The 24716-nt window shown below is 35.8% G+C and overlaps 2 protein-coding genes across 2 annotated transcripts in view; one reads left to right on the top strand and one right to left on the bottom strand.

Annotated features, from left to right (window-relative positions):
• Window positions 1-24716, bottom strand: part of LOC126513774 (glutamate receptor ionotropic, delta-2) — a 578836-nt gene that overhangs the window by 459789 nt on the left and 94331 nt on the right. The gene's annotated exons all lie outside the window — the stretch shown is intronic.
• On the top strand, window positions 1487-1939 carry LOC126513783 (peptidyl-tRNA hydrolase 2, mitochondrial-like). The gene has a single exon (XM_050162323.1). The coding sequence runs from the start codon at window positions 1487-1489 to the stop codon at window positions 1937-1939; it is 453 nt and encodes a 150-aa protein (XP_050018280.1).

Here is a 24716-nt window from a genome sequence, read left to right as displayed (position 1 = left end):
TGGCCAGCCATGATGCACAGCAGATAGATTTCTTGGACCATCAAGGTGTTCAGAGAAATCCAGTGGCACAGATTTGTGAGTTATCACCCAAATTGGGTGGGCTTTTCAGTGTATCGGCTGATTTTGAGATGTCCCTGCTCCTACCACAAACCCTTTACCCATAATCCTGTTAGTAACTCCAGTAAAATATCATTGGTTCACCAAGTTGGACTTTTGATGCAATTATTACTTTTGTCTGTTGTGGGATTAATTTCTGGGGCAGAGGTGTGTGTGTGTGTGTGTGTGTGTGTGTGTGTGTGTTGCTGTTGTGTCGCCCGAGGAAAAGCCACTGATGCAACATGGATCCATGCTATGGAATAATCTTTCATTACACTGTAAATATGTATTACTCTCTGGTAAACAAAGAAGTTGATTGGCCTATAGCAAGGAAGGATAAAGTTAGGTGGGACATTCAAACTGAGGATACTGAGAAACAGACAGGCAGAGTCAGGTAAAATGTCATCAGCCCTTTAGAAAGCAGGATGTGTGGGAATGAGGTAATAAGCCGTGAGCCATATGGAGAAGCATAGATAAGAAATATGGGTTAACTTAAGTATAAGAATTAGGCAGTAGCAAGCCTGAGCTTTGAACCAGGCATTTATAGGTAACATTAAGCCTCTGAGTGGTTATTTGGGAACTGGCAGGTAGGAGAGAAATGTCCAACTACATATCCATAAAATAAAACAATAAGAATAAATATGGGATTATTTAATGGGACAGTCACAGAAAAACTTTGATGGAGGCTGAAAATGGCTTTTTAAGTAAAGTAGTTGCTGTGCAAGTTTTAAAACTTATTTTCTGATCCTCAGCATTGAGTGAAGTTTAGGTGTTGTAACAAATACCTATAATCCCAGAGTTTTGGGGGTGGTGGCTGAAGCTCCTTGAAGCTCATTGGTGAGACAATCAGACCCAACCAGTGACCTCTTAGTTCATGTCTCCAAAAACAAGGTGGACAGCAATGGAAGAAAACACTGACATCAACCTCTGGTCTCCATATGCATGTATGTGTACACCTGTATGTACACACACACATATACACACACAACCCAACCTGACTAGAGCTAAAATGTTCTATCAATATTTATGAAACTACTTAATGGGTTAGTATTATTAACTATTATTATAATATTATATATTATAGAATATTAATATTATATTTATATTATAATACAATTAATTAGTATTAATGTATTAGTCAGGGTTCTTTTGAGTAACAGAACTTAGAGAATGAAATTCTCTCTCTCAAGGTATATGTATGTATATGTATATATGTATATATATGTGTGTGTGTGTGTGTGTGTGTGTGTGTGACTTTCAGGCTGCAGCCTAGTTAGCTAATGCAACAATGGTTGGTTATGTACAGAAAGTCCAAAAATCTGTTCAGGAGTGGAGAAACACAAGACGTGAGCAACAAGTAGTGCTTCAGGTACTCTCCAAGTTCTTGCTTATGGAGTATTTGGCTCATCCTGGTACATTCAGCTTAGCTGCTGGAGTTGCTTGTGGCATGTGCCTGGGCTGGGGCCTCCGGGGTCACCTTGGCATGTTACCCCAGAGCTCAACAAGTGAGACAAATAGAGGCACCAAGACAGAAACCGAAGCAAGCATTTCTGGGGAGAGTGGAGAGTACAAAATGATTCTTGTGGTTCGAAATGACCTAAAGATGGGAAAAGGAAAGGCTGCTGCCCAGTGTCCTCACGCTGCTTTTTCTGCCTACAAGCATATTCAGAACAAAAACCCTCAAGTGCTCAAAGAGTGGGAGTACTGTGGCCAGCCCAAAGTGGTGGTCAAAGCTCCAGATGAAGAAATCTTCATTGAATTACTAACCCATGCGAAAGTGTTGGGACTGACTGTAAGTTTAATCCAAGATGCTGGATGTACTCATATTGAACCAGGCTCTTGAACTGTCCTGGGAATTGGGCCAGGACCAGTAGAGCTAGTTGATGAAGTTACTGGCCACCTAAAACTTTACTAGATGAGCTTTTATGTAATGTAATGTGGTGATTCTGTCAGTAACAATAAAAGCTTAATTCTTGCTCCACTTTTGAAAAAAAAAAGTAAATCCAAGAATCTAATAGTTGCTCAGAGTCTTTTTCTAACTCAAATGATCTGGATTAATGGTGTGTCTTTCTACCTCAAAAATCTAGATTAGAAGGGGATATTTTTCTTCGAATTAAGCAAAAATCCCTCACAGGTATACTCCTATTTTTGGCTTTTACTCAATTCCAAAAATAGTCAAATTGATAACCAAAAATAGCCATCACAGTTGACTATCTCAAAAATTATTTCATCAGTTTGGTGTGTGCGTGTGTGTGTGTGTGTGTGTGTGTGTGTGTGTGTGTGTGTGTGTGTGTGTGGTGTTAGTACTAGGGGTCAAATCCAAATCCAGGGTCCTATACATACTGGACATACACTGCACCAACAAATTATACTATTAACCCTAATTTTTACCACTATGTATTTACTAGAATATAATCATTCCGTAAAAGAATTTTTTCAACATGAATGAATATTAAAAGTCCAAAGATAGAGAAGAAGGAAGAGGAATAAAAAGTGGTGGATGGGAAGGAAAAGGACGAAGGAAAGAAGAGGAAAACATAGAAAAGGAAGAGGAAGAAGAGGGAGGAGGAAGCAGTGAAGAGAAAGAGGAGGAGGAAGAATAGATGAATAGGAAGGGATGAAGAGAAGTGGAGGGGGACAATGATGGGAGGAGGAAAAGAAGAGGAAAAAGAATGGAAGTGGTAGAGTAGAGGAGAATACAGTGGGATGATTGATCAGTTTGACTCCATCTTATAATTAAAAGCCATCTCATCATGAGGTCAAAATAAGTTCAGTCTTGTTTCCCTTAAAACTTAAGTTTGACAATCTCTTGATACAATCTCTGGAATTTGACATGATCTACATTTTATATCCTAACCTCCACCTTGATAAGATGTTTGGCAAAATAAATTTGAAATGTTCTGAAAAGATCCTACACAATCAAAAACCCTTGAAAAAAAACGCCCAGCCTTGCAGTTTGGAGGCTAATATAAACCTTACCTCCTCCTATGTTTTATTTTCTAAACTGTATTTGAGGGAGATAGTCTCTCTGGCAAAATATAAAGCTTGTTTATTTCAACTAAGGGTTTTTGGGTAGCAGTTCTTTATTTTCTTTGGGTGGGATTAGCAGAAGATGGGAGGAGAGAAATCTTAGAACCATAATAAAAAATTACTTCAGTTCAGTTTTTGAGATTAAAGAAACGGACACTACCTTAAGATTCAGAAATAAAGGTATCTCATTCCCATGTTCTGCCTACTCTAAGTAGATACTGTGTCTGTTAGATTTAGCGGCACAGCAGTGAGAGCATGGGTCATAGGAGCCTGTCCGCAGCCAGATGAACCTACCACCTTCCACTGCTGAGGAATGCCAGCACAGCAAGTGCCTTAGTGACTCCTCTGTTAATTGAATGCGTATTTTACCTGGTGAAAATTTTAGGACTTGGAGGCACACTAAGGTAATTGTACTAAAAGGAACAGACTGTTAGCCTGGAGAGGACTGTGGTTTAGAGCACTCTCAGGTTTCTGTTGATTGTCCTCAGGGGTGCAGAAGAACTGATTTGCCTCACATGGATGGGGAGTTTGACACCTTGTTGCTTAAAAATTGCTTATGTTTAAAGTATACACAACAGCTAAGGGGCCATGCAGATGCCACATTACTGAATAGCATATGGACATCTCCAGGGTTGTTAAAAAATGATCACACCAGCCGTCTGTCTTTACTGAGGCTTACTGTATTTATACAGTTATAAGAGAGACGATTCCACTTTCAATGAAGCTCAGGGGAACTATATCCAGGAGGGAAGGAAGCAGGGAAAGCACTTGTGAACTTGCAAGAGAAACTTTTATGTTTCCGTAATGGCTATTTTCTTAACCATGTGGCAGTTTTGAATCTCCAAGGGGCCAAAAACATTTTAAGATAAAAAAAATTATTTTTAAAATGTATAACTCAATGTCATTACACTCTCCAACTAAACACGTTTGGTAGCAATGCTGGAGTTAGCAGATTTCGTTATTGTTATTTGAGAGTCAAAATCAGTTGCTGATACAAATTTATCTCATTCTAAAATCTTCCCCAAACTTTGTTCAAACTTTAATTCTGCTTAGGAAAGAGAAGATGCTGAAAGAGCAGCTGTGCACTTTGCGCTACTTAGGTCAGCCTGTACCTTTGGTATTTGCTTTCTTCTGAGCCTGCACATGCCACAGCCATGCCCTGCCCTTAATTTCTCCCTAAGGGTCAAGCTTTCCAATGTCAAGTACACTGCTAAGAAAGAAGTACATTCTCAGTACACAAAAGCGCGCGCACACACACACACACACACACAAATTGGAATGGTTGGAGACTGAGGACGAGCCACAAGAACACCATGACTATGATTGTGTGATTTTTGTCCAGTGATCAGGGTGGGAGAAGCGCAGCTGATCCTACAGGAACACATATTACAGCAATGGGGATGAGCTGAAAATGTGCACAACCACAATTTGTTACCCAAGTCAAAGTCACTTCTGATTCCTGTCTCATGGAATGAACCATCACTCTCCGGCTACATGGAGCTTATTGCCCCATTTCAACAGCCATATAAGCAGCAATAAAAATGTCCCGAATGGTTAATAGCTATATTTTGTATTGTTGATTAATGCTCAGAATAGATTTTAAGTGCTCTTAGCATATCAGCGATGCCTATGTATGGTAATAAACAGTAGATTAATTCCACATTGTATATGCGTTTTGAAATAGCATACTATGCTTGGTAAATAAATATTCTTTTAGATTTTTTAGTGGGTAGAAGGAAGGTGGGGGGAGGAAACGAGAAGAGAGGAGAGAAGGGAAACTGAGCAATATAAATTTAAAAATTAATAAAAACATGAATATACACTCACAGATTTTAAAAGTCCATCTTAGTAAAGACTATATTGAAGAATGAATAGATATAATCCATGCATTTAACACACTAACGAAATAAGTGTACTCATAGAGAAAACAAATGACACAGACCAGTGCCGTTCAGACTTAAATCTTTAAGCTGTAGATAATTTTAAAGGTTTTATTTTCTAAGAATTTCACACATGAGTACTATATTTAAACCATTTCTACCCTTTTTCTCCCTCCTTTAAATCCTTCAGTCCCCAACTCAGTCTCTAATTTATGAGCCCTCTTACTATTATTATTACACACACACACACACACACACACACACACACACACATCTACTGAATCTCTTTATTCTTGCTCTTAAGTACATGTGTTTAGGACTGAGCCCTTGATATTGGGCAATCTATCAGGGGCCTTGTACCTGTATAAAAGTGATTGTCCCTCCTGAATCAACCATTGCTTGCCTATAGCTCTTCATCAAGGACTGGAATATCCTCCAGGCATATTTGCATGTATCGTTATTATGCATTTATATGTTATATAACATATGGCATATATATTATTAGGCAATAATGTTGTTGAGATTCTGTGGGTGCAACTTCCCTGTCATGTCTAGAAGACACTATCTGGCAGCAGGTATCCTGATCTTCTGGCTCTTACAATATTTCCACTATTTCTGCAATGTTTCCCGGAGACCCAGGTATAGGGTATGAGTTATAGATGAAAACTGAGGCTGAGCCCTACATGATTGCTCAGACTCTGGGTTTTCAGGAATTGGGGATCTTTTTAGTAGCCTTTACCTACTGTAAAGGGAGGACTTTTTTTTTTTTTTAAATAACAAGTCAGAGATACACTTACCTGTGCATATAAGGATAAGTATTTGGAATGTGGTTGGAAACTATATTGATCTATAAAAATACAGTTTCTTCTTTAGGTTCTATGACTTCTCCAGCCATGGATCAGTTTTACAGTGCTAGGCATGGAATTCCCACTTTCTAGCAGTCCTTAAGTTCAGTTACGCAGATATTGTTTTTCCCATAAGATTAAGTGCCATTGGTGGAAATATCTTGCCAGGCTGCTCATTATTGTGGTTTTCAGGTTTTCCAGCTAAGAAGGATTACTAACTAACTGTCTCCACTTCAGTTTTGCCTGGAAACCACCTAGAAATGGAGATCGCTTTATCACTGTTAAAAAAGGCCATTGCCAGTTCAGTTTAGCTGCCACAGATTCCATGGATTCTAAGTAATTCATCTGAGTTCAACTTTTGAGAAATGGAATTTTGGTTAATAGTGTCTACTCCATACCAAATACTGTGGACCACTTAATCTCAACAAAACTTGAGAGAAGAAATTTTTATTTCCATCACTGTATGTTTTATAGAGTTTAGGAATATTAGATATCTTGCCTTCCCAAACATTCTAATTACACAACAGAGGCATGCCCTATTCTGTAGCCTGCATATAATACCATGGCCTAAAGCTAAATTGCTTTATACTAAAAAGTATATAACAACATGATATATTGGTAAGATAAAACAATGTGATGGCTACAACCGTAGCTACATGTTAATAAAAGTAACTTAATAGGACTTGAAGTTTTTAAACTCTTCATCAGTATTCTGAATTGTGAAACTGTAATCAGAACAATTTTGAAAGTGTTACAGTGGAGAAAAACAAGCCTGAGATCAAAGACAGTTTTATTGCCTTTTCACACTTGTGGGATTTCTCTACAGAAATCCTAGAGCCCACTTTGATTAACACCATAGAAACATCCATTAGAGTATGTAGTTAGCTTTGGCAACACTATTAAAAATGCCCTATCATGATACCTGGTGTCTTCTGAAGCCTAGAACTGTACCTTGTTCCAATTAAATGATACCAGTCTCTACAAGGTACCATAGCGCATCAGAGAAGTCCCAAATCATTGCTGGTAAGAACAAAAGTAATTACTCAATCCTCAGCACCCTTTGGCTTAGAGTGTTTTGTATAAGTTCACATCAGAAAATATAACTAGATATAAGAACTGACTACTTCTCATTGCTTCTAAGCTTTGGCTGGCCATATCTCTTTTCCTCCCTCTTTCCTGTCCATTCCATTCCTTCCTAGCCATGGTTACTGATGTGGCAGCAGAATGATATTGGACAGGCAAGAACTTAATAATGGAGAAACAGTTGATAATCATTGTTAGCTGCATCCATATTCAATGATGATCCTTGGGTTCAGGCTCCATTCTCTTTGTTCCGACTTCAAACCTCTGTGCTCCACTAAACAAGCATAGGCTCCACACTTTATCATAAGAATGTAATGACTGAATTCATGTAAAACTTAAAAAACGAAATCGGCCACTTTGTATGCTGTATGTGTTAGTATCACTCTTACTTCTATTAGATGCAAAATAATGATATTACATTACAATTTTCAAGTTATCATATTTTGTTAGCAGTCAATGAAATCAAGCAATTCTTAACTTGCATCAAAAATAAACCATAGAAGTAAATCACAATAAATAACAATAGACTTTAATGCCTTTGTAGAGGTAAAATATGACTTGGAGTGAATTATGTATATTTCCCTAGTTATCTGGAATGTGAATCTATCTTAGCAACAGTCATCAGTTAAGTAATCAAACTTTTCTGGTTTAGTATTATGTGGGAATAATCCTGGCAGTCTAACACCTGTGCCCTAAATAATTTTTCACCTTTTTTTTGGCATGTTAATGTCACATATTTAACTCATGTTCAATATTCCAACTCTACCCTATGATTTGCAAAAATGATAACAAGACCACACGACATAGCACTTGTCCTAATGTACTTTATGTTCAATCAAGACAGGTACACCAGTCATCATTTACGAAACATATCATTTTATTTTTATTTACAAAATTCAAACCCTCCTATCTAAGGGCAACTTGTAAATATGTGCATCAGCCAAACCTAGAAGTAAAACCACCATCCTTCAAAATGCTCAGAATGCTAGACACACTTTTCCCAGTGCCATCATTGCTAATAAAGTTCCAAACAAGAGTGAAACTGCTGTGCGATATTTTTCTACTGAAATGTCTATCTGTTAAATGTTTGTATAAGCATAAATTTTATTTTATTTATAGGAATGCTTTGCCCATGGGAACACACATATACCATTTTCATTCAGTGCCCACCAAGGCTAGAAGGGGATACTGAAGTTTTTGAAACTGGAGTTTTGGATGTTTGTAAGGTACCATGTGGAATCTGGGACCTGAACCTAGGAAAAGCAGCCATAGCACTTAACTGCTAAAGTATTTCTCTCTATTCCCTGAAAATTCTCTTTTTAGGTCAACATTTTTATCTTTTTATAGTCATCAAATTACTTAAGTTCAGAAGATCATTATAAATATCTTTTATAAAATATGTAATAAACTTTACTTAACATTTTGATGAGTTTATTTGATCTGATGTGTGTGGGTGTTTAGTCTGCATATTTATTCACCACATGCATGCACTGTGCCCATAGAGGGCAGAAGAGGGCATTGGATCCCATGTAACAGGAGATCAGATGGTTGGGAACTACATGTGGGTGTTGTGAGTTGAACCTTAGTCCTCTAAAAAAGCAGCCAATACCCTCAATTTCTGAGTCATGTCCCTAGACCTTATTTAATAACCTTAATATAGTTAGTTTATAGCTTTTGAGATTAACATATGCATTTAATGTAATTTCAACTAAAGTCACTGTAGTGTTTTATCTGAAAAATTATATGGAATGATCCTAAGCTACACACACACACACACACACACATTCATATATACCTACTTAAAACTGAAGAGCCCATAAAAAATATTTTTTGTGTTCTTTACCTAAGCATGAACATTGAGTTCTAAATAACATAGCATTTAATAAATAAAATATTATAACCCTTTTCACACATAAATGATATTTTAAGCAAAGTCTAACACACTGTTACATTTTATAAAACCCAGGTATCTGGAGATATTTCATAAAAATATAAAAGACTAAGTACACAATATGAATTTCCAAAAATTCTACTAAAATAACATTGAAAAACAGGATATAAAATACAGTATAGATACTAGTTGTTTTAATAAATACAAAGAACTTTCCTAATAACAGAAGTAAAATTGTCAATATAAAAATAAGTTTGAAAAATTATTGAAATTAAGGTGATATAGATGGATTAAATTTCTGTCTGCAAAGAAGGTTTTTGCACAGACAACAGAGATATACTCCCATGGGCACAACAAAAAGATCATTCACAAGATAAAAAACAGCTGAAAGTCCATGAGATGTGGCTCCAGTCCAAGAGCAGAAAAATAAATTAAAGAACAAAGTCTTTAGCTAACCATAGGCAGACACATTTGTGAAGACATACTGTCTTTTTGCTGATGGGTTTGTAGTTATAAAGGGTACTAATATACATCATTAGTGGAAATGTGTAGTACCAAAACCTTTTAGGCATGCAATCTATCAGCTTCTATTAAAATCAAAATTATGCATAACTTTAGACATTCTGTCTTATAGGATATGTTTCAAGTCATTCCTTTATACAATGGCATCATACCAAAGTACTAAGAGCAGGACTTTCAAACTAAACAAAAATTGCAAACAAAATCACTACCTTTTAATAAGGGAAGTGAATAGATTATAGTTAATGTGTTCTTTTACTTTATTATACAATAATTTAAAACTGCATATTAGTACAAATTAGGGTCTTACAAAGGTTTCTGCGGCACAATTGTAGGTAAGAGTAAATCCTCAATAAAATTTACAAGAAAATATTTTAGTAAAATGACATGTAATTATATCTATCTATACATACATATATATATACATGTTGACAAGAGTATGTTTATAATACTCTATACATACATCTATACGAATTTATATAAATATTAAAAATAGAATCAGTAGCACTATGTTTAATATATTTTTGTTCATCTTTTACATTTTTACATGTATTATCTCTTCGAAGGTGTATGTTGGGGGGTATGTAGACAAACTTGTGGAAACTGCAAAAGAGAATTTGTTTCACTGTGGGTTCCAAGAACTGAAATCAGTTCTTCATACTAGCTTGTAAGAACCTTTATTCACTGAGACATTTTCCCAGGACTAGACTTAAAATACATTGTGGAAAGCCAAGAATGAGAGACCGGTTGATGAAGAGATGTCACAAGTGAGTAAAACACTAAATCAAAACACAAAAGCTAAAAAACCTTCACTGTAAAAAAAAAAAAAAGTATCATGTGGTCTCATCTATAAAAGCTGTGCATGACAGCCAGAATAAAAGATGGTAAAATGAATAGATGCTTATTCCTTACATGTTACAGAAAATGTAATAGAATTTAAAAACAGGAGTAGAAAAAGTAGTTCTTCTGGTGCCAATATCTTATATTAAACATTAGATAAATAAGTGCATAACCAAAAATTAAGATTATTTGTGTCTTTTGCATACCATGAGGTGACTTTCTCTATTAGGATTTTTGTTACTGAGCAGAGATAGTGTTCCCTCACCTTCATTCTAGAGCTTTCTTTACCACACATGCAACATCACATGCCACAGAACACTTTATATTCTGCCAGGTGCAATCACAAGTCCACTGGCAATGTTAAACAGCTTCAACATGAAATTTTGTCAAATTAGAAGACACTGTCATTTTTATCACTCATTGACAATCTGTCACCTCTCCAACCTCTAAGTGAATCAGTGTTTTATGCAGTGTGTTCTTTAAAAAGACTTTGGGAAATAGTTCTCTCAGCTCCATGGACAATTGTGTACTTAAAAATGTAATTCATGTCCTGCGGTGGTGACACACATCTTTAGTCGCAGCACATGGAGGTCAAGGCAGGCAGGATCTCTGTGATTTCGAAGCCAGCCTAGTCTTTAAACTAATCCCAGGACAGTAAGTCTATACCAAGAATTCTGTCTAAAAATAAATCAATGAATGTTTTAATGAATGAATAAAAGTAATTTGCGCTGGAAATCACATCACTGGCTGGATCACATCACATCATCTTAGATGCTGGAAAGCATGATAGTAAACGTTATCCTGCTATCGAATTCTTATTTGATAAGATATTTGGTATAAAATCTTTTTTAATCCAGTCTTATTGGTCTTTCAACCTTGTTTTTTTCTCTTTAGTTACTTTAGCACAAACATTTTGGAATCCTAAATCTTTTAAGATCAAAGTATTTAAAGCAATAAGGATCTTGCCTCAAGACAGACACCTTAGCACTGTGTGTACAGAAGAAAAGCTGTCTTAACAAGACAAAGGCTGAATACTGTTCTTTCCAAAGGAGGAACTTATATCTTCGCACTTTCTTACCTTTGTCTGAAATTAAGCTGTATTTTATGTTATGCACTCACGTAGCATATACGTAGCACTTACCATCTCTATCTTTGTATATTTAACATCTAGCACCCATCTGTGTGAATGTGAGTTATCATTAAAACAAATGCACCTCTGATACTTTAAATTTTCAGAATAATAATTCATAGGTCCAGGTAGATGTAAAACTTCATTTGTTTAGCCATTTTTCAAAGAGTGAAAATTCAAGCTTTGATGAGGTCTCGTGCCTACTCATGGCTGCTTTGATCCAGTGTCCAGTGCATTCTGCATTAGTTGTCTTTCTGCTACTGAAACCCATACACAAGATGATCAACTTAGTTTTGGCTGATGAAGTTTCAGTCTATGGTAGACTAGTAACTCTACTTTGAAACTGTAGTGAAGCATCCTATCAAGGTGTGGACTGTTTGTGTGATAGACTGCTACCTTCATAGTGTCAAACTAACAAAAGAGAAAAGGTGTGGCCAGGGTGCTAAAAGCTCCTCTAAGGCCACACTTATAATCATCTAACTTCCTTATATTTTGCCTCACCTCCCAGTGTTTCTACCACCTTCCTCTGGCATTCTTTAACACATGGATCTTTGGGGCCAAACTGCTAAACATTCTAATAGCATGTAATAGATGTCATTTATAGGCAAATTGTTTGTACTTTCATTGGATTAAGACTTTTAAAAGTATGAAAGAGACATTTAGAAAAATTTCCTTTGCTTCAGCGAGTATTTTTCTTCCACAAATTTATTGTGACAGTAGAACACAGGGCTTCACTGTGCTTCTATCCTGTCAAAGTAGTTAACAGTTCATTGCCAAGCTCTGCAGCATCTTGACACCAGGTTTACTACAGTCTTAAAAATGCAACATATATAACAGGATCCTAAACGACCATGTATTCCTGACAAATTTGTATGATGAATTATCATTTGAAAAATAGCTTTATTCAATTTCACAAAAAATGTTTCTTCTTTTATGTTCACATTTTGAGAAAGGAATGTGCATTGTTTCATGCTTAGTAAAACCAATGCACTATCTTTTGTAGGAAAACTGTGTGAAAGAAGTTGGATCACTGAGAATCAATTAGGAAGTATAGAACCAGTCCAATACTTCAAAAGACCAAATGCACTTCTCATCTGAAGAAGTTCATGATTCATGTGCTATAGGTATATACATGAAAATTAGTCAATTACTAAAGGAAACTCAAGAAAACATGGAAGTTTGGGGAATATGTATGAACAGTGTTTTAAAACCTTCAAAAAAGTTAGAATATTTATAAGAAGCACAAACCTTACTGCAGTACAAACTTGGAATATTATTAACATTTTAAAGAAGAAATACATAAATAAGTTGACTCTTTAGTGTGTACCATAAAAAAGACATAGAGGACAGAGTTCAGAGTCCAGATGAGTTATTTTCTTTGGACAGATGGAACACCTGAGGCATTTAGACTCCATTTACTCTGCAAGATGGTGCCCATTGAAGTGGAAGGCTGGTTCTGCAAAGGGGCATGCCACCACCTGTCTGTCCCTAACAGCACTGGAACGCCTCAGGCAGTGCATCAATGTATTCAGAACAAGTTCTTAAGTTTTGGACTATGTACCCAATGCCCAGTTGATACTTGATATCAATGGAAGTCCTCCATTTGGAGGGGGCTCCCATATACACTATTGACAATAGTGACTCCATTATTGGACTGACATTTGTAATCATCCCTGTCAGACTGGTCCATCATTTTAGTGTCTGACTGGAAATAACAGTAAGCCTGAGCTGTTGAATGCAGTGCTTTGTGGATACCTGCATCTCTGTCTCTAATACTTCGCTCAGCGAAGAAAATCCTGACATCACCCGAGGCATTTACAATAAAATATGTTGAAAGATTATAACAAACTCTCTCTCTTTTTTTTTTTAAAAGAGCTTTCTTAGCAAAAAACTAAACTTGAGAGATAAACTTTGGAAAACTGTAATGTGTGGATGATTTACAGTTCAGACAGCACTTGTTGTCCGTCATTTAAGTTAACGTATAAGGGAGGGTAATAAGGAAAGGGAATAACGCCTAATTTACCATTTGTTCCTTCTTTGTTCACTTGGGATATGATGAGATTTTACATCTCTAGTATTGACAGATGACTACTGATGAAATTGGTAAAATATCAGAAGCCCATCTTAGTTTTTTGTCTAGAATTGACAATACAATATCAAATCAAATTAAGGAATATAGCGAACATACTCATTCAGTAAAATTCTTTCAGAATTTTACCTCTGTGTCACAGAACATTAACAATAGCCATTTGGCTATATTAAACAGCAGTTTGCATATTAGCATATTGTTTTAAATTTTCATTTGAAGAAAAATAAGTGAAAGCAAAACTTTCTTTTCCTTTTTTCTTATTTTTAAGACAGGGATTTTCTATAGCGTTGAAGCCTGTCCTGGAACTAGGTCTTATGAACCAGTCTGGCCTTGACTTGAAAATTTTCTTGTCTTATAATGAGTTCCCACGATATGATCTTTCCTGATAGGGTCTGGGCTGTGCTGGGAGGGCTGTTTGGATCTGGCTCCTGAGGTATGTCTGACAGCCTTAGGTTGGTGCTGAGCACAGTCTCAGGGAATCTCACCTGCTGGAAGGAGGCTCTGGGTTCTGTGGATGCTGAGCCAGGGCCTGCTTGCTGGTAGTCTCAGACAGACAAGCAACCCAGGTAGAGCCTGATGTGTCCTTGTCCTGCCCAGGTGATCTCCTCCAAGTTCTTTCACAAACAATAACGAAGTAGGAGCGACTCTTTCCTAAGTCTTTTGAACTCCCTGGTACTGGCGGCGGTTTTTGTTTTGTTTTTTTCCTCACAGGATGAGTGGTTGTTTGGGTGCCAGACTGAAACACGAGCTCACTTAGTTTTGTCTTTTTTCTCTTGCTCAGGAAGGGAATAGAAACAAAACTGGTGCTGTGTTTTCCTTATTTTAGCCTCCCCGTGATCTGACAACTAAGGCAATCCCATCTACTCTTACATCGTCTATTGTAGAATTTAATTGTTAACTTCAGAAGAAGTATGAACCTCATGCCTACAAACAGTGAAATTTGTGAAATAATTCAGACACCGGGTGCTGTCTTCTGGGAGGAACTGAGCTAGTGACACAAAAGCAGTGATTAAACTCTTGTACCCAGAAGATGGAGTCCTCTGCAGACGCGCGCGCGCGCGCGCGCACACACACACACGCACACGCACACGCACACACGCGCGCGCGCGTGAAGGCTTTTCCTATTGGGGAAGCCCTTTGGAGAGAAGAGTCTTTGAAAGTGCCTAGCTGAGAGAGTGATTTTCTGTAAGGGACCTTCCTGTGCATTAGAGAGTGAGAGTAGAGGAAGGGGGGTGGGAAGTGTTCACTTGAAATAAACTGCGGCAGACAAGGTAGTAAGAAAGAATGGCACAAAGCAGGCCTGGCATGCAGCTCTTCTGAAAACTAACATGTAGAGTTAAGCTATAAAAAGGAAGCAGAAGCTTTGAGAACAGTACTAATCTGAGAGACACGACCAATTGGGCTGTGGGGTAATGCTGAGCCTGGAGCCTTTGTGTAGATTTCTGTGGTTTCACTGAACCTTCTTGGTTAATCCATCCTCTTAACGGGGGCTCTGCTTGGCGCTGCTGGCTCACTCATTATCAACAAGCCAGCGCTGCAATCACCTTGACTTCCAGCTTGTATGGAGCTGAGAATCTATTTTTACAGTGCACTCAGCCTTCTGCTTAGACAATGGTTCTGTTGTATTTGTTTTTCACTTCACTCACAATGCACTGCAGGGCTTTATGTAAATTCAAGGGCATTTTCTCAGTATGCAAAGAAAAGGGTTTCTATTTTCACATTCATTGCTATTTGAAATTTAGATACATTTAAGTATAATTTATAGTGTCACTCTAAAGAAGCGACTCAGTTTATTGATACTTAAGGCTTATTAAAATCTTAGCAAGCAATAATTTAGGTAAACTGGAAATTACTTTCTCAGGATTTAGAAAGATGTCATGGTAAATTCAATAAAGTGGTAAGATTTTATTTCCAAGCCACATAAATTGCCTTGATTAACAATTATACAATCTTATTTCTATAGCAGTTGGCAGAATTATACTGTGACTATGAACTTTTGACTTTCATATGTTCCATATAGTCACTAAAGAAGAATGAATCGTATTTTAACATTTGCAACTATTACAGTTTTACAATTTTTAACAAGAATTTAAAAATATTTTTAAAAAATTATACAATGAGTACCCTAAGAGAGACATACATGGATATAATGTACATGGGAAGTAGAAAAAGACAAGATCTCTTGAGTAAATTGGGAGCATGGGGACCATGGGAGAGAGTTGAAGGAGAAGGGAGAGGATGGGTGGGGACCAGAGAAAAATGTAGAGCTCAATAAAATAAAATAAAATAAAAATATTTGTCTGCATGTGTATGAGGTGAGGGAGTATGTGTGCGTGTGACTGCAGAAGCCAGAAGTAAGAGATCCTCCAGAAGCTGGACTTAAAGGTAGTTGTGAGCTGACTGATACGGGTGCTGGAATGAAACCTTGGGTTTTCTGTGAGAAGACATTGAGTTATCTCTCCAGGATCCTTAAAAAAGTACACTGGTTCATTTATTGGGTTGCAGAGGCAAAATCTCACCATTTAATCTTGGCTGGCCTTGAACTCTCTATGTAGGTCCGGCTGGCCTCATACTCACAGAATTCCACATGCTGCTTTCTCTTGAGTGCTTGGATTAAAGGCGTGCACCACCATGTCTGACTTAAATAAGTTTTTTAACACTTTAGGTTTTTTACTAACTTAACATTTATTTTCAGTCATGACAGGAACTTAGAAATTACGTTCTCCCACAAAATTTATTTTTAGTGTTCACTATAGCAAAAGGTGTAAAATCGCTCGTGTCATAAAGATCTGTGAAATTCTACAGTATCAGTTAATTGGCATTGTTCTAGTATGCCTAGTTACACAGGTGAATTCGGCCTAACCCTAGAGACAAAATGTAGATATTGACACTTCTATCTACTAACGCATGTTTTTATCTTTCCTCTTCTGTGATGTTCACTGTATCTTTCACACACAAATGTCAAAAATAGAGCAGCACACATGCTTAATGGAAGAATGGAGATGGAATGTTGCAGCCTTGAAGGATTCCAGCCATCTGTAAAACTGTTGATTTTCCACAGTGAGGTCAAAATATCAACAAGGGTACAATCACACATATTTATGTGGCATGAATTGTTGTTAGGTCATAGTTTGTAGGGAAATCATTCTTTTGTGAATATGTAATCGTTTAGTATGGGTTATGAATGTGAGTACTGTCTGGTAGACAGACAGTGAAAGGCTGTGCAGTCAGTTCAGTGAAAAAAAAAACAATATGTATATTATGTTGCACATGGTGGCGCATGCATGCCATGCCAGCATTTCAAAGGTAAAAGCAGGATGAGCAGTAGTTCAAGGCCATCCTTAGCTACCTAGTTACTTGAAGGATTATCTTCATGATATCTATTTATATAAGCGCTTACTCATATGCTCTTTCACTTGCGAAATTTTAAGCATCACTCAGTTGAACAGGTATTGTAGAAAGAATGACTGATATGTTAATTTTCAAGGAATGACATCTTAAAAACACAAATATATGCCCAAATATGACAAATTAAATCAGTTTCTTCTGGAAGACTACTTTGATTCAGATTTAATATATAATTACCTTATTTCTTCTAGATAAGGAGTATATTGTATAATTATGTATTAATGAGAATAAATTTGATGTTACTATGCAAAACATACAGTCACTATACATTTCAACTATCTTCAAACTGTGATGTGTTCAGAGGACCGCAAATAGAGCTCTTTTACTGAAGCTGCACAATATAAAAATGAGCTTTTAAACTGTGATGAAAAGCTTTAGTGACTTAATCTATTTTTTCTAATGCTTTTAACTTATACTTTAAAAAACGGAAAGGCAAAAATACTGTTCTGTGTTCATTTCTTTCCTTTGATCGAAATGAATCACGATATTCTTCTATGGGATACATTAGAGTGAAAACTTGAAGACTTAAACATTAATAAAAGAAGACAAAAGACTGCCATTAAGAATGTAGGAAATGGTAGAAAATCTGTCATTATGTAAAGAATGGAAAAATCAAACTAGATGTGAAAAAAATGAATGTTGGTGCCAAAGCAATGAACAGTGAAGCATACGTATGAAAATTTTAACATTTGAAAGTACACAGTCAACCCAGTAATAGACTTCTATAATAGGAAATGTTATAGGGATCAAGATTCCTACCCATATTTAAGCTCCTGCTTAAGAATGGAGTTTGAAACCTTTGTGAATTTAGTGCACTGATTTTGGTGATTACTCAGTTCTTAGTTTGGAGTCCTATAGGTGACTTCAAGCTGATGCACAACTTCTTATGTATTTTTAACCCATTGGAAAAGTTGCCACTGGATCTGAGTAAGATGTGTGTGTGTGTGCGTGTGTGTGTGTGTGCCCTATATCAAGAATAGCATTCTAGACCTATAACTAAGCATTTGGAATTAGCACATAAATCCTGAAGATCAAAGAGCACTACCTTTCACTACACATCCCCCAAGCTGACAGTCACCCGTGTTTAGAAATTCTTAACATTAAGTTCCTTTGTACTCAATCACACTACACAGACAGACTTACTACTTTTCTCTTCAGGGTCTAGACAAGTGACTTTCCCTGACCTGTCCATCCACATCCTCTTCTTAACATGCCAAAGCTACCCAAGATCCCACATCCAGTACTTCTGCCTCCCTTGTCTGCACCATAAACTCTAGGTTTTGGCTAGAACAAGCCATAGCTATCCCCAAACTCAAGCTATTTACACATCATATCTAACCCTTCTATACAGCCATATCTATCCCAACACTTCAGGGCTGACACATCTTGTATAACAGCCCACTCCCTTCTGTCTACCTAACTTCATTCTACTCAAGCTGTATCTAATCTCCAGGGCACAAACTTGTATGTTCATATCAGACTCACAACCAACAAAAAAGTCCACATGCTCGGGTCTCATTGCAAGAATACGAACATCATTAAGATCAAGTCAGCATCTTCTCTCCATAATCCACCTGTCCTGTAGAAATGTTTTTCAAAGAGAATTACCTAGATGAACACTAGGACACATAATTTAAAAGAACAATAATAAAATTTATTGAAGAAATCAGGAAGTTTAAAGAAACACACATTTCTTTTGGCCCAGTATAATTGATGAAAGGAGAAAGAACTTAAAGAGAATAAATGCCTATGATAACCAAGAAAACAAAACATGTCTGATAGAAATGAAGACAATCTGGGATTTGAGAAGGGAATTCTACAAGGAGTTAAAAGCATTGATGAGGACTCAACCTGAAATAAAGATGGAATTGAAAATCCCAATAACTCAACAAAAAATAAAAAAAAGAAAGCATTGCAAGTAGAATGAATCAAGCAGGAGAAAGGCTATCAGAACTTAAAGATAAAGTAGAGTACCTAAAACAAATAAGCAAGGGATATAAAAATTTAACTAAACACTGGAAGGGAACATACAGGAAATGTGGGGCACCATGGATGAAAACAAACCTCTGAATTACAGGCATAGACGAGGGAAAATAATCTCTTGTCAATTATATAGAATAGATATTCAACAAAACCCTAGAAGAAAATTTCCCCAAATTTATGAAAGACATAACTGTAAAGGAGCAAGAAGCACATAGAGCAACAAATGGACAAGATATGAAGAAAACATTTCCATGGAATGTTATCATTAAAACACTAAGTAGCATAACAAAGAAAGAGTATTTAAAGCTGCAAGAGAAAAGAATACAAGTATATATAAAGGAAAACCTACCAGAGTAACAGCTGATTTCTTAATGTATATTTTGAAAGCTAGAGGAGCATGGAATAAAGCAATCCAAGTATAAAAAGACTATGACACATAACATATACTAATATGTTTAACAAAGCTGTCTGCCAAATTTGAAGGACAAACAATTCCATGACATAAACAACTTAAAATTTTTTTTGTAACCAAACCTAAAGCAAATATGGAAGGCATTGTTTCGGGAGAAGGAGTGGTATGAGCATAGCAGACAAAATGTGGAGAGAAATACAATAACCATAATTATTAAAACGCAAAATATTTTGGAGATCACAAACAGCAATACGAAAAATAAACCACATGATGACCACGATTAACACACACATTTCAATTATTACTTTAAATATCGGTGGCCTCAATTCTCTAACCAAAAGACACAGGATGAATGAATGGATCAATAAAGAAAATCCATCTATCTCTTATGTGATAGAAACGCATCTTAGTTTTAAAGATAGGTACCATATAAAAGTATAAGCATAGACAAAGCACTCCAATAAAATGAGGCTAACAAGCAAGCATCACTATTCTAATATCTGACAAAACAGACTTCAAAATAGAACTAATCAGAAAAGATAAAAAGGGCACTTTATTCCAATAAAGGGTACAATTAGGCAAAAAGACATTATTATCCTAAATATGTGTGTGGTACCCAATTTTGAAAAAAAAAAAAAAACCTACTACTGGATTTAAAGACAAAAATTAGCATCAATCCATTACTAGTAGGTGATTTCAATATCATGTTTTCCAATTTACAGGTCATTTTGACAAAAAATAAGCAAAGTAAAATCAGAATTAATTGATATTGATGTCATACATCAAATGGATTTAACAGATATCTACAGAATATTCCAACAACCCTAAAGAACACACTTTCCACTAAGCGGTACCCAGAAGCTTTACTAAAATAGACCTCATTCTGGGACACATATTAAGACTTTACAAGTTCAAAAATATAGAACTTATTTCTTGTATTTTATCTGACAATAATGCAATAAAATGAAATTTACAGTCAACAAATCTCTAGTATATGCACAAACTCAAGGAGATTAAATAACATAGTTCTGAATGATTAACAGTACAAGAAAGAAATGAAATTTACTGGAACTAAATAAAAATGAAAACACAATACAACCAAACCTCTACAACTCATTGAAAGCAGTCCTAATTTATAGTCCTAAGTGCCTACATCAAAAAATCTGATCTGAGAGAGCACAAGACATAGCTTAGTGATACAATACAAAAATTTGGAAAAATAAAAACAAACAAAATCCTAATTCATTCAGTGGAAAGAAATAATTAAAAATCAGACTAGAAATCACTGAAATTGAGAAACAACAATACAAAAAAAATCATTGGATCTATATTGAAAGACATTTGATGCAACTAACCGAAAGAAAGAGACAAAGGACACAAATTAACAAAATTAGGAGTCAAAAGAGAAACATTATAATAGACACCAAGAAAATTTAGAATAAGTCAGTATTAAAAAAATCTGTATTTATTCAGCTGGAAAACATAAAAATGGACAAATTTCTACATTCAACCATTGTGCCAATATTAAACCAAGAAGAAGTCAACTACTGAAACAAACCCATAGCAAATGAAGATTTTGAAATAGTAATTAATTATCTTTTAGGGAGAAAAAAGGCCAGAGCTAGATGGATTTAAAACAGAACGTTACTTATGGTTCTAATAAGATCTATAACCAACCCTTTTTAAACTATTTAAAGAAAAATAAAGTAAAGAAAAAAAAAGAGAAGAACATTCCCAAACTCCTTATGTTAAGCCAGTATCATTTTAATACCAAAATCTGATAAAGATAAAACAAGAGCAAAAAAGGAAACTATAGGCCAACACCTCTCATGAACATAGACTCAAGAATAATCAATAAAATACTAACAAAGAGAATAGGGACTGCAGACATAAATCTAAAAGATTATATACTATAATCAAGTTGGCTTTATCCTGAAATGCAGAGATGAATCAATATATACAAGTCATATATATTATAATAAGCCACATAAATGGATTTAATGCTATAAATTACATGATCATCTAGTAGTTGCAGAAAAAGCCTTTGGGAAAATCCAACATGTCTTTATGGTATGAGCCCTATCAAATGTAGGACTAGACAAAACATCTCAAGACAATGAAAGTTGTTTATAAGAAACCCATAACCAGTACCAGTCTAAATGATGTAAAACTTGAAGTATTTCCCTAAAGTTGAGAATGAAACAGAGATGCCCATCCTCCCTCATTCTCCTTTTAAATATTGTTCTCCAAGTACTAGCTGAAAAAATAAGGTAAGAGAAGAAAACTAAAGGGATACAAATTGGGAAAGATGTCAAACAGACGATGTTATACATAGAGATCCAAAAATTTCTACCAGAAAACTTCTAGAAATGATACACATTCACTTATGTGGCTGCAAACAGAATCAAATTGTATGAATCAATATTCCCATGGTTCTTTCTCATTCTTGTCCCATTTTTTGGATTTTGTGTTTAGTTCACAGAATTCCAAGAAGATACTTACTCTGAAAAAAGACAACCAAAATTTAGCAGGTTTTATATATAACATGTGCCCAGGGAAAGAATGAGTTTGTATGAACAAAGCATCTTTGACCATAAAGAGGCCTTTGGGGCATGTTTGATAATTATGGCTATGGTGACTAGAGCATTTATGATAATATTAATAACACAGTACAGAGCGTGATCTGTTAAGATTATATCATGTCCTTCCATGTGTTGTGCACACAAATTTCATAAACGCTGAGAGATTGCCCAGGAGTGTTTCTGCTCTGGGTACTATGTTAGCGTTTGGACCACCTAAGGTCAAGGTTTTAAAAAGTTGACAGTATACTGCCAAGTTAAAAAAAAAAAAAAAAAAAAAAAAAAAAAGAGGTACTTAAAGAAAATTAACATCAAGTTTCTCTCTTTAAAGGAGTTTAAATTTGGCGGCTTACCCAAAGTCACAGCCTCAATTCCAGGAGTCCATTTTAAAGACTAATGTGGCTCTTGGATGAAGGAAGGAAAACACTCAACTCCTCCATCTGCCTGTTTTCTACTCTACTACCCCCCAATAGGATGAAACTGTAAAAAATATACTTTGCATTATTCTGCTCCCACTGTGAATTCACGTTTCAAACCTTGTGCTAAGACGGATGAGTTTGCAAGCTAGCTTTATTTGCTTTCTTTTTAGCACTGTGTTTGTAGAATAAATTTGGGGAGCATCCTGCAGGGCTGAATTGATTCCGGCTGATTGCATTGACAGTTTGTAGACAGACTTCCTGTGTTCAAGTCCTAATTTCACATTTATTTTGTAATCTTGATCCTGCTAAACACACAAGTCAAATTACATCACTCATATCATCAAAATTCTCAACGTCTTCCCAATCTTATTCATCACAAGGCTAGGTCCCGTAAGTAACCTCACAGGCTGTGGGAAATGCCCTTACACAGGAACTCTATAGGAAATGCCCTAACATAGGAACTTCTGTTCTTTCACTTCTTGTTTCTGTTTCAAATGTACCCTTATTAACCTCTATGCCTCAGTTTCTCGTGCATCCTTGTCCACCACCCCTCAGAACCTTAATCATTGCTGTATGCTTGACCAATAAAATTCTTTTCTCTAACAACTGCCATTTATTTATCCTTCTTTTTAAAATTTTCCTTAAATAAGTAAATCTTCTCTTTGAAACCTTTGCTAGAAATGCTGAGACCTCCATTCTCCCTCTTCTCAAGGTCCAGCTCTGTTTTATTTTCTCTAGGGTATATATCATCAAATAAGTATGAATTTAAGTATGTGTGTATGTGCCCTCTGTAGTTTATGATCACTGTTGCTCTTAGCATATTTGACACATACTAAAAAATTAAGCATTTGTTTATAGTTATTTTTTATTAGACCAGATTACCACAAAAAGAAAGAAAAAGACAAGAGGATTTACTCGAGATAATATTTGATAGGAAACCAACTTCCTTCAAAGCAGTTCAAATTGTAGTATTATCATAGGTGAACAATTCATGCATTTCAAAATCAGATTTTTGGTAAAATTCTTAAGAGAGAAGACTGTTGACTCTTATATAATCTATGCTTCTCATCTTCAAAAATTAACCAGATAACAAAGATCTTGCTTCTTTACTAGACATAAAATTTGAAATACACACTCGAAATGGAGGTTGTAAAAATCAGGTAACCAGGAGATTATAGAATCATAAATCAAGAAATATTAAGAATAAAAGAGTACAGAGTCATGAAAAAAATTAAGACATTTTCTTAGGGAAATTTATTTAATATTACATTCTTCATTTTTTCCTTAGAAAATATTTTCTAACTCTTAGGTTGGCATTTCTTTGCAGCCTGACAATTTGATGATTTAGAAGCCTAAGAAAACACAAAAAGGCACTGAAATTTGGTTCATGTAAGGAGCTAATTCATATACAGTCACATAGAGTTTATTGAGGCTGAGCAATAGCAATCCTTACTGAAAGGAGCAATGACATAAATTAAATTGCCATGGAGGAGGGTATGCAGCAGAACAATTTGGGAAGAGAGCCATTAAGCTTGCACTGGAGTACTGGCTTAATTACACCATCACTCCTCAAGCCATGCGCTATTGGTCAGTTTTTATTCTTTTCGATATCAAAACCTTCCAACCAATAGGTCAGAGGATTCAATCAATGATGGCTACTTCCAATTCCAACTTTCTTTCTCGGCACATAACTTTTGCACCCCACCCTCCGCATTTCTTACTCGTGCTTTTACAAAATCTCTGGAAGTCCTCACCACTTGCTAGTGCTTCTTCATCCTATCCTTTTTATTTCTGCCACCTACACCATTGTTTACATACTTAAGAAGTCTTCACTTTAGCCTACAGTGTCCTTCGAATTTTAATGTTTTTTTCTAGTCACATGCACGTCATTCACTTTCCTGCACCACCGTCTTCACACTAAGCCTGAGTTTTGCATTTTAGTTTGTCTCCATGTTTAAGAAACATGTCAGCCCAATAAAGCATATGTAAAGCTAATAAGGCAGTTACTTGCTTCTCTTTTTTTTTTTTTATTTAACTCTTTTTCATTACTTTCCTTTCTTTTTTCTTTTTGAGACAGGATTTAACTACACAGTGCTGATTGTCCTAGAACTCACAATGTCAATGAAGCTGGCATTAAACTCTGAAGTTCTGCCTACCTCTGCCTCCTGAGTACTGGGAGAAAAGGCATGAGCCATCAAGTCTGATGTGGCTGTCATTCTTTATACATAATACTTGTACAGAATTAGAAGATATGAAAAACATCATTGGATTCAATCAAGTTTATAAGTTTTCAAAATATCTAATATGATCAAGTTATATAAGCACAAGGGATAATTTATGTAATTGGATCAGAAGCTCCCATCACATGATCTTTCCCATTATAAAGATTAGTTATAGACATGAGTATATCCTAATATAATCATAGAAAGAGCTTGTCAATATCTCAAATTGCTTAGAATTATTTACTTACTGTATTAATGAATGAGCTTCTTTCAGCCTTATAAAGATTTCAA

This window comes from Alexandromys fortis, unplaced genomic scaffold (genome assembly GCF_014885135.2).
Source record: "Alexandromys fortis isolate MF-2015 unplaced genomic scaffold, M_Fortis_MF-2015_v1.1 scaffold_117, whole genome shotgun sequence".
NCBI classification, from domain to species: domain Eukaryota; kingdom Metazoa; phylum Chordata; class Mammalia; order Rodentia; family Cricetidae; genus Alexandromys; species Alexandromys fortis.
Note: the sequence above shows the minus strand (reverse complement) of the source record. Positions and strands in the feature narration are given on the sequence as shown.

Coding starts and splice junctions, on each gene's coding strand:
- LOC126513783 (XM_050162323.1), top strand. CDS start 1,487: ATGGAGTATTTGGCTCATCCTGGTACATTCAGCTTAGCTGCTGGAGTT.